The sequence below is a fragment of the Ictalurus punctatus genome, chromosome 20 (genome assembly GCF_001660625.3).
Source record: "Ictalurus punctatus breed USDA103 chromosome 20, Coco_2.0, whole genome shotgun sequence".
NCBI lineage: Eukaryota > Metazoa > Chordata > Actinopteri > Siluriformes > Ictaluridae > Ictalurus > Ictalurus punctatus.
Window position 1 is genome coordinate 9,141,488 of NC_030435.2, and position 11,239 is coordinate 9,152,726.

The 11,239-nt window shown below is 42.3% G+C and overlaps 1 protein-coding gene across 1 annotated transcript in view; it reads left to right on the forward strand.

Moving 5' to 3' along the window:
* The first annotated feature begins 1,287 nt into the window (after positions 1 to 1,287).
* Positions 1,288 to 11,239, forward strand: part of LOC108280285 (uncharacterized) — a 16,312-nt gene continuing 6,360 nt past the window's right edge. The window contains 9 exon segments of the mRNA XM_053673815.1: positions 1,288 to 1,598; positions 6,378 to 6,552; positions 6,681 to 6,799; positions 6,886 to 6,973; positions 8,399 to 8,454; positions 9,779 to 9,965; positions 10,247 to 10,366; positions 10,455 to 10,673; positions 10,899 to 11,045. Coding sequence (XP_053529790.1) covers positions 1,444 to 1,598; positions 6,378 to 6,552; positions 6,681 to 6,799; positions 6,886 to 6,973; positions 8,399 to 8,454; positions 9,779 to 9,965; positions 10,247 to 10,366; positions 10,455 to 10,673; positions 10,899 to 11,045 — 1,266 coding nt within the window. The 5' untranslated portion in view covers positions 1,288 to 1,443.

An 11,239-nucleotide genomic window follows, 5' to 3' on the forward strand; every position in this document is an offset into this window, starting at 1 on the left:
TAAAGATCTGTAAAGCTTATTTTTGATGTTCAACTAGTTGTCAGGTATGACGCACTTTACAGTTGGTATTGTGACTGTACGTCATTCCCTTCAAATGCTATTGAGCTTTAAATTATGGTGTATTTTGTGTATGAGTCCATTCAGTAGTGAAATTCTGAAGGTTCTGAAATACTGAAGCTTTAAATTATGGTATATTTTGTGTATGAGCCCATTCAGTAGTGAAATACTGAAGGATCCCTTTCCAGAACCTTCACATTATCTGTCCCTCAGCAGTGGAATGAACTTCCAACCTCAATCCGGGCGGCAGAATCTGTAACTATCTTCAAAAAACAGCCAAAGACCCACCTCTTCCACTGGAATAAAGTTGGTTTGACGTTGGACGTTCACTATTCGCAGATATGCGGAAATTAAGGGACCGTCTCTAAAGTTACATACAACATTGTTAAGCAGGTTTCTAACTTCAATAGCATTTGAAGGGAATGACTTACTCATATAATTAACTGTAAAGTGTTCATCTAGGTGTCCGCTATAATGCACACCTCTTAGATTTTTGAAATTTAACAAAATAAGTTATTAAATCATATGTACATATTGCCATGTATTTCACTACAGAATAGGCCCATACACAAAATAGCCATAATTTAAAACTCAATAGTATTTGAAGGGAATACTGTATAGTCACACAACCAACTATAAAGTGTTCATCTAGGTGTTAGGTATGATGCACACCATTTAGATTTTTGATATTTATTAAAATAAGCTATTAAATCACATGTAAATGAGATATGATTTTCACTACAGAATGGGCTCATACACAAAATATACCATGATTTAAAGCTCAATAGCAGTTAAAGGGAATGATGTACAGTCACACTACCAACTGTAAAGTGTTCGACCAAGTGTCCAGCATGACGCACACCTTTTAGACTTTTGATATTCAACCCTACAATGCATGAAACAAACAAACAAAAACCTTCACGAATGCATAAAGGGGGCCACCCGTACTGCATTGAATGGTTTTCTTCAAAAAATAGATGTCCTATTAATGAAATTATATATATATATATATATATATATATATATATATATATATATATATATATATATATATATATATGCAAATCTGCGAATATCGAACGTCCAACGTCAAACCAACTTTACGTCAGTACCTCTTCCATGGTACCCCCTATAATGTATATAAATATATAAAAATTCCTCTGGCACTTACACCTCTACTCTGCACTGGCATAAAGTTGGCTTGACGTTGGATTTGCTATTTGTGGCCAGCACTGGTTGGCGCTAGCTAGCTAGATGAATTACCCCTGTTCAAATTTGCTAGCTAATTCAAGTTTTCACCCCAAACTCCGCTGGTTTTCAGTATACTAAACGCAGAACCCGTTGCCTAACATTTACAGTAGTAACCGCCCGGGTGGATAGAAAAACATGGCAGAGGATGGTCGAAGGGAACATGAGGATGAACGGAGTCCTGCATTACAGCACCAGATGTTTGTGGTTATGGAGGACTTGTTAGATAAACTAAAACTGTTGGACTATGAGGAACAAGTCCTTGAAAAGCACAACATGAAACCTCTATCCAGGTAAAGTAAGAATAAAGAATCTTGTAAGAAAGATGCTAACTTGTTTGGATGTAGTTAACTGACTAGGTTTATCTGACGTAATCTACACAGAAGTTATATAAAAACGTCAAGCTGTATTTTATACCACATATTATGATGCCAAGTATCATTAGCATGTCTGAGTGTTAACTGGTTCGTTGTTTGTTGTTGTTAGTGATGTTATACAGGGTATCGGAGCTGTGTGTCGAGATTAGGGTTGCCATCTTGGTCATTCAAACAGTATGCATATACAGTCCCCTACGAAATTTTTGGAGTGGCCAATACATTTGTTTTTGCAGTAGACTGGGTTTGAGATCAAAAGTTGAATATGAGAAGAGAGTTTAGAATTTCAGCTTTTATTTCCTGGTATTTGTATGTAGAAGTCTTAAACGACATAGAACATCGCAAATTTTGTGTGAGACCACCCAATTTGTAGTTGAGCAAAGATATTGAAACATGTGACTGACTAGTGTTTCTTGTTAGATTGATTGTTTAAACAATAAATAGCTCTGAACATCTACTCTTGGTTTTACCCTTCAGTTAAACCTGTGAAGACTGTATTTGTTGTTTAAAAGGATAAGCCAGGATGAAAGTGTGTGATTAAGGTGTGTACATGTCTATAATGCACAGCGATAATGCACCTAAAATAGGAATATTCCACAGGTCTTAATACGATTTGTGTTTACTTCGAGTATGACTTTAGCCATATTAAGGTAAATAATAATCGCTGTTTACATGCTAGTTTCTTAATCAGAGAATTGTCTTAATCAGGTTAATATCGGATATTGTTGTCACTGTAAACATACTGAGTTTGAGAGCTGTGAAGAAAAACCCCAATACAACAGTCACTGACATCACCAAGAACCTCCACAGAGCAGGAATGACGGTATCACAATCCACTGTTTGAAGAAGACTTTGTGACCAGAAATGCAGAGGCCAAACCACAAGATGCAAACCACTCATCAGCAATAAGAATTGGAAAGCTAGATTGGATTTTGCCAAAAAAACAACAACAAACAAAACAGAGATGAGCCACAAAAGTTCTGGAACCAAGATTAACCTCTACCAAAATGATGGAAAGGCCAAAATGTGGAGAAAACAAGGATCTACTCATGATCCAAAACATTCAAGCTTGTCTGTGAAGCATGGTGGAGGTAGTGTCATGACTTAATCTATGAAATAATCTGTGCCTTAATCTAGACCAACATCTTCTTGCTTTAGTCTAAATATAAGGAACAGATGCACTAGATTTCCTGGCACCCATAAATTTGGTGCATCTATGGAGTATAATGAAGAAATAGCTAATAGAAAAAATATTAACTCATTAGTAAAAGTATTAAATAAAATAATTTTCCATATCCCCTACTCTGGTCATATGAATTTCCACACATATAATTTCATACTAGTACCATAATTGATATGATGTATAAGGAAAGCAGTAATGCATGCAGTAAGAATAATTTCTAACATTACTCAACTTACAATGGTGCTTTTGTTCTGATCACTATAATAGGTGGGCTTGGACCACCTTGTATGCAAAAATGTTAAGCAATGTCAACTGATCCTGTCCATTTAATGCATTTGCTTCTTTTTACTACGAATTCTATGTGGCATGGAAAGTAAATCCAAAATAATTTATGAACCAGTCAACTGAAATGGAGCATGAAAATAGGCAAGAAAGATCATGGCTGTGAATATGCAGTGAAATCTAGGTATACAAATGTTGTTGTTTTTTTGGCTGCGGAGTTGGTCCCCCTCAATGCAGGGATGCTATTGTGCTTTACTCTTTTGTCGGTTCCCCTCAGTGTGAGAGCACTCTTGAGCATTCACTGGTTGTTGTCAGTTAGACAAGATGGATAAACCTTCCTACAGTTTGAGCCACGAATCCATGTCTCTCTCTCAGCGACTTGGACAGCAGACGGGGTTGTCAGCTTCACCCACCAGGATCCATCCCACTGCATAGTTTTGAACAATCCACTCATGTATTTTATCATATAATCATCAATCTGCTGTAGCGATCCTTCACCATGCCTTTAAGAAGAAAGGTTGGGGATCCTAAGCGGAAAACCACACAGTACTTCCATTGGAATTAATCCCGTTTGCCGATTTTGTTTGCCATTACCTTCAACAGCTTTTGCTTAATGGTTTGTTTCAAACTCTCCACTGCCCCTGCAGATTGCAGATGATAGGCACAATGTGTTTTATGATTAATGTCTAATGCACTTGAAAGGTGTTGAATTAATTTTTCACAAAGTGTCCACCGTTGTCTGATGAATTTTTTTCTGGACCACCAAAATGAGTGATCAATTCTGTGAGCAAACACTTTGTTGTGGCTCGCGCATCCTGCTTCCTGCATGGGAAATATTCTGGATATTTGCTGAACATATCAATCACAGACAGTTTCAATAATTCTGACAGGGTCTTGATTCAATAAAATCCAAAACATGTTCAAATGGAAACTTTTGAGTAGGATGAGCCAGTTATTCTACCTGTGGTGTCTTACCTATCTCATGTCGAATACAAATCAAGCAGGATTTTCTAAATTTATCCGCAAATGCAAACCAATTTCTCTTTACTGCCGCCAGCATCCCTCCTTTTGATACGTAGGGTGTGAACCATTCAGCTGCTTGTGCTGACAGATGTTAAGGGAGTTTAAAAGATTCAACCACACTAAAATCAACAATTGCATATGCAGTAGAAGGGGTGCCATCTGTTATCTGCAAGGATTGACCGTCCACATCAAACACAAAATAAGCATTCAAGTCAGGTTGATCAGTTAAGTCCGCACGTGGTTTAGATACGACATCCAAAACAATAAACAGTCATGGGGTAACCCTTCCAACTCATTTGGTAATAAATTGGCTGGATTCAGTGTGTTGCAACAATGAATAGTAACATTGGCCAAAGTAAACAAGATGTTCTGAAGTGTTAACATACAAGCATTTGACAAATGAGTTGTGTGAGCCAACGTCAAAATTTGGTGTATCTTATGTAGTACAAAAACATCCAGTTTGTGCATTGCTACAAGATCAGAACTGGACAAGATGGCTCCAGCCACTGCCAATGATCACACACATGGAGGATGGCCTTCCCATGTGTGAACGACCATTCATTTAGTGCCAAATTATGGCCATGTGCAATGTCTTGTAACACCTGGGAAATTGTTGCAAAATCAATAATCCATGGTCAACAGTAATTAAGCATGCCAAGCCAAATGATAACCTGTCATTTTGTAGTGGGCTTTGGAGAATTGAGGATGCAAGCAAGCAATCCCATCAGAATCAATCTGCTGCCTTTCAGATGTTAGGACATGTCCCAGATATTTTAATTTAGGCTGGACCAACTGCAGTTTTGATTTAGAACATGTATGGCCATTTTATGGCCATGTATGGTTAGACTTTTTGATCAAAAGAAGTGGGCTATTCACTGGGCTAGCTTCATAAGGGACAGTTGCACCTCTTTCAATCACTGTCATACAATACGCGCTCCACTTCACAACAGAGGAGAGATGAAAAAAAAAAAAAGAAAGGCTTGCTTTGAGAAGGAAAAATGTTTCCACTTTGATCTATTTCCCCTCAATTATCTGCTTCAACCATGGGCCTAGCTCCTGCCACTGTTTTGCCACAGAGACATGAGGCACTACATCTTTTACTCAAAAGAGATATTTCTGTACTGAAATCAAGTAAATGTAAACATGGCATTCTACATTTACTACTTGATACAGTTATAAAACTTGAAACAAACTGGGTTTTCTTCTTTTTAGATAAGCTAGGATGTTAACATTTATAAAAGTGTGGTATTGGGTTTAAATGTTATCATTTTATTGTGGCAGATGTACACTGTGTTTTACAATCAAAAAAGTTTTAGTTTGGTTGTCTGTTTTTATTTCTGCAGCTGTGTTATTGTGCAGTGTGAATTGTTTGCCCAGCAGGGGCTCACACCCCTTCCCTTTTCCATCGCTTTGCTCGCCATCAGCCAAACACAGTCATAATACTTTACACTGTAAAGTCTAATCATGCATAATAACAGATTTCTGGCCATCAGATATTTAATACATTTATACTGATTGAAAATGTCTGATAAGTCAATTTCCATTTTGCCAGCGGAATGTGTGATATCCATCCATCCATCCATCTTCTATACCGCTTTATCCTTTTCAGGGTCACGGGGAACCTGGAGCCTATCCCAGCGAGCATTGGGCACAAGGCGGGGTACACCCTGGACAGGGTGCCAATATGTGTGATAAGAAAACCAAAGCAATTCTACCCTCCAGAGGATGTGTGGGTTCCTCTTTTTCTGAGACAGTTTCTTCAAATCTGGGTCTTTTCCTCTCATGTTTATTTTGAGTTTACCCTCTGTACTTATGAGTGCATGGCTAGAGTTCTTCTCCCTGTCTGGGGAGTATAAAATGCACAACTTAAGGGAACCAAATGTACAAATTAGACCAAAATACAAATGAGGTTCAATGCTGCCACCAGATTGAATGACACAATAATTTTATTGAAAGTATCTCAAACATGAATAATTGATATTGAAAAAATGCTTTCTGGCAGGGAACTCATAACTGTCCTGTTCCTAGTTCCCTAAGCTACCGTAGCCCTGTCAAATTTTGATTAAAGACCTTTTGCCTTTATGGTGGCATGGTAAATGTGCATTCTTAAATTTCAATGCATGCATGATTGAACAAAATTGTACCAAAAACTGACCACTGCCATCTCATTCCACTCCACCCCCCTTTGCTCCCCTCCATCTCTTTTTCAGGCATTATTTTGTAGCAAGTTCATACACAGTGAGTAACCCTGGTGAACAATTCTACATGTTCAGTGTCATAGCAGCGTGGCTCAGAACACTGTGTGGCCGGTCATTTGAAACACCACAGGAATATGATGACCCCAACGTGATTGTGTCAAACATCCTGACGGACCTTAGGGCACAGGTCAGTTACGACCACACAAGAACACATGACTGTGTGATTATATGTGTGTGAGACAGTGATAAAAAGAGAGAAACAGTCATTCTTAGATAGTGTACCCTCTTTATGACTTGAGTGTGTGGTTGTTGTAGGGTGGGCTGGTTGACTTCCCTCCATTTAAGCTGAAGTCTGGTTCTGGTGAACATGTGTGTTATGTCTTGGACCGCCTGGCAGAGGAAGCCCTTAGGTGTGGACAGTTTGTCTGGAAGAGGTAAAAGTAAAACACAATTAAAAAAGTGACCTACAAGAAGTTTAAGTTTAAAGAGGGCTCTTCAAATATTTCCTTCTTTTTCTCAGGCCTCTTTATCCATCAGAGGAATTGGAGGAGGAGTCTGTGATAGAGGATGATGCTGAGCTCACAATCAGCAAAATGGAGGAGTTGACTGTAAGGCACTAACACAAAGTTACACATACAGTCAGGTCCATAAATATTTGGACATTGACAGTTTTTTTTTTTTTTTTTTTGAAGCTGTCTACCACTGTATATTGGAATTGAAATTAAATAATGAATATGACTTCAAAATGCAGACTTTCATGCAAATCAGGTGAATGTGTAGGAATCATAGCACTATATCTATCCATTTTTGTACCGCTTGTCCTACTCAGGGTCGTAGGGACCCTGGAGGCTATCCCTGGGCACTTGGGGCACGAGGCGGGGGCACCCTGGGTAGGGTGGCAACCCATCGCAGGCCACAGTCGCACACAGACACACACTACAGACAGTTTGGAAATGGTAATCAGCCTACAACACGTTTTTACAAAACGTTTTAGTTTTTAATTCACCAAAAGTAAAATAAAACAACAAGAAAACGAATAATCTTATATTATCCGTGCTGAAATATTGCTAATAGCCAAACAGTAGCCTCTTTCACATAGCGTAATCATTTCAAGGGTCACCTGAATTTGCTGTCATGAAGCGAAGCCTACAGTCATGTAGCATGCGTTGTAGAGTGTGTCATGGCAAAATGAAAGCAGTTATCTTTAACAGCATTTTTTAAGAACACGAACAACGACAATGAGAAAAAGGAGCAAAATACTAAAAAGGCAAGAGTGTAAGAGAGTGAGTGGCAGCAGGTAACTGATGAAGCAGTTTAACGACTGTTCCCACGACTAGCAGTGATAATGCTAGCCTGATTATGGAAGGTTTTTAGAACCGCTTATGAGGCTAAACATGTCAACCTGCACATGGCTTTGAAAGTGAGATTGACTGCCATCAATTAAATGGAGTTAAAAGCCCACATACAGTCATTTGGGCTTTTAGGGAGTACAGGGACCCAAATACACAAAATGTTACAGAAGGACTGAGGCAGTTGTTGGCTACTGTAAGTACCCCAGCAATCTCAAGTGGAGTGTGAGCAGGGTTTCTCCAAAATGAATCTCATTTGTAGCTCGCAGCACGCATCCCTTTTCATCTCCACCATCTCGTCTCTGATGTTTTTGAACATCGTGGGCCCACAACTTGTAAGGTTCAATCCTGAGCAATTTGTATGCTCATGTATACATAAGGGACACAGAGAAGAGGAGGAGGACACTCACATGACAGCTTTGTGGAATATTTTGTGTTATGCAAGATGTTTTTTTAATTCATTATGTTGTGCAGTTACTGTTAGTTTATTGTAAGTTGGCCTACTGTATGAAATGTAGCTTTGTTTTCAAAGTGCTTTGGCCAGCTTTGTTTTCGAAGTGGTTTGTTTTCGAAGTGCTTTGTGTTGTAGCTGAAGTGACAGCACAAGAGTTGATAAAATGTGCAATCCATAAATGTTTCCCTTTGTACTGAATACTCCCTGCTATAAACTGAGGTATGTGGCAGCTGAGGAGTGGTCGACCGTCAGCTGTGAACAGAGAGGAGGCGGGTCAAACTGGCAGGTAACGCTTGATGATTTTGACCTGTGTTTTATTACCGCCAGTCTACTTATAGGGGGGGGCAATAGAGAGAGAGAGTTATAGCCGGCAGAACTCGTGAGATGCGTGCACACACATACAAACACCTCAAGAACCATGTAGCTCTGCCTACTTAGATCTTTTGCTAATTCACATATTCTGCAATACCTACTTTTGCAAACTAGTCGTAGGGTTTTTGGCCCATCTTCACAAATTTGATGTGAAACTACTCAGCAGAATGTGAAACTCAGGAATTCAAAAACATGTTGGCATTTGTAAACAATATGTCTGCCACTTGTCAATCAATACTAATGAGGGGATCCTTATTTAATCAAATAGCTGTAACTCATGTGTACTTGCATAGAGTCAGACAAAACTTTAAAGGCATATACCAGGGGAGATTCTGGTCTAAAAAAGCAGAGCGACGTACACGGCGGAGCAGGGAAGCAGAGCGACGTCCTCGGCGGAGCAGGGAAGCCGAGCGACGTCCTCGGCGGAGCAGGGAAGCAGAGCGACGTCGTACGCAGAACAGGGAAGCAGAGCGACATTCACAGCAGAGCAGGAAAGCAGAGTGACGTCCTCGGCGGTGCATTAAGGCATAGTGACATCCTCGGCGGAACATGAAAGCAGAGCGACGTCCACGGCTGAACAGGAAGGCAGAGCAACATCCTCGGTGGAGCAGGGAAACAGAGCGATTTACCCAGCAGTGCAGGGAAACAGAGCGATGTACGCAGCAGTGCAGGGAAACAGAGGGACGTCTGCAGTGGAACAGGAAAGCAGAGGTTTCCAGCAGAACAGGATAGTGGAGTGATGTCCTTGGCTGGGCAGGAAAACAGAGTGACGTCCTCGGCTGAGCAGGAAAGCAGAGTGACGTCCTCAGCTGAGCAGCAGAGCAGAGCGACGTACTCAGCGGAGCCTGCAAGCTGAACTTGGCTGGTCATGTCGGCAGACTGGGACGTGAGCAGAGTTTGGTTGTCCGTGTCAACAGACACTTGGTTGTGCATGTCAGCAGATGTGGACATAAGCAGAGCTTGGTTATCCCCGTCAGCTGACTTGGACATGAGCATAACTTGGTTGGTTAGGTCATCAGACGTAGACATGAGCAGAGCTTGGTTGTTTGTTTCAGCAAATACAGGCGTGAGCATAACTTGGTGGGTCAGGTTATCAGATGGGAACATGAGCAGAGCTTGGTTGTTTGTTTCAACAGACACTTGGTTGTGCATGTCAGCAGATGTGGACGTGAGCAGAGCTTGGTTGTCCGTGTAAACAGACTTGGACATGAGCAGAACTTGGCTGTCCTTGTCGGCAGACTCGGGCGTGAGCAGAACTTTGCTGTCCTTGTCGGCAGACTTGGGCATGAGCAGAACTCGGCTGTCACTGTCGGCGGACTCGGGCGTGAGCAGAAGTTGGCTGTCCGTGTCGGCGGACTCGGGCTTGAGCAGAACTTGGCCTGCCATGTCGGCCGACTTGGACATGAGCAGGGCTTGGTTGTCCCTGTTGGCAGACTCGGGCTTGAGCAGAACGTGGTCGGCCGTGTCGGTAGACTCGGGCTTGAGCAGAACGTGGTCGGCCATGTCGGTGGACTCGGGCTTGAGCAGAACTTGGTCGGTCATGTCGGCTGAATTGGACGTGAGCAGGGCTTGGTCGGTCATGTCGGCTGACTTGGACGTGAGCAGGGCTTGGTCGGTCATGTCGGCTAACATGGACATGAGCAGGGCTTGGTCGGTCATGTCGGTTGACTTTGACGGGAGCAGGGCTTGGTTGTCTGTGTTAACAGACAGTTGGGACAGTAACTGGGCTTTACAGTGGATCTGTGGAGCTGAGACCCCCTCCTGAACCTCAGGCTGGAGCTCTGGTGTTGGAGCCGCCATGTGGACCTCTAACTGGAGCACGGCAGGTGAGCCCACCACGTGGGTCTCAGGTTCAAGCTCTGAGGTTGCCAGGTTAACTTCTGGCTGTAGTGTCATAGGGGCTTTTCTGTGTAGACGCTTGTGCTGACACCAGCTGCTCTGGAAGCACTCCTTAGAGCAGAAAAATGCTTCCTGGAGACCCAGCTTCTTGCAGGTGGGACACTGGAATTGAGTCTCTTTCCCGCAGTCCTCAGTCATACATCTCGGAGAAACCTTCCCTGCGTTGGACGGAACCTGAAGCGAATCGGTGGAGACTGCCCTGTCAATCCCCTCATAATAGAGGTTGAATGGCAGGTCAGCCTGGGGCTGTCCATTGACTCTCCACCCCAGTAAATCCAGACCAAGAAGCTGTCCTGGCTGTGTGAACTCCTCCATAAAAAGTTCCGAAAACTGAGAGACATCATGGTGGGCAGAGGACCCAGTACTCACCAGCTGCTCTGCCCAGTCATGGGCCGGACCGCAAAACCTGGACACCAAGAACCCAATCCACTGTCTCTTAGTAGGCTTGGGATACGCCAGGCTGCAGAAATATTCCTGGCAACTGAAAAGGAACTCCAGCGGGTAGCTCCCCAATCCCACTGTCTCCGGCAGAAGTTCGACGGCGTACCGTTGAGGGAACTGCACAGACGAAAAATGCGGCCAGTAATCCGAGCGTTCCCCGATGAGGTACTGTCCTGCTACTTCTCTGGTTTCTTTAGCGTGATGTCTCTCTCGTCCTCATGCTGCATCCATGGTAAGGCTGAATATTCTGTCACGTATTGTGACGTAACGGAGATAACAGATGCAAGTGCAGTATGAACAGTTTTATTTAAGAGAGGCACAGACAGGTAAATCCAAAACGTGCCCCAAAAACGTAATCC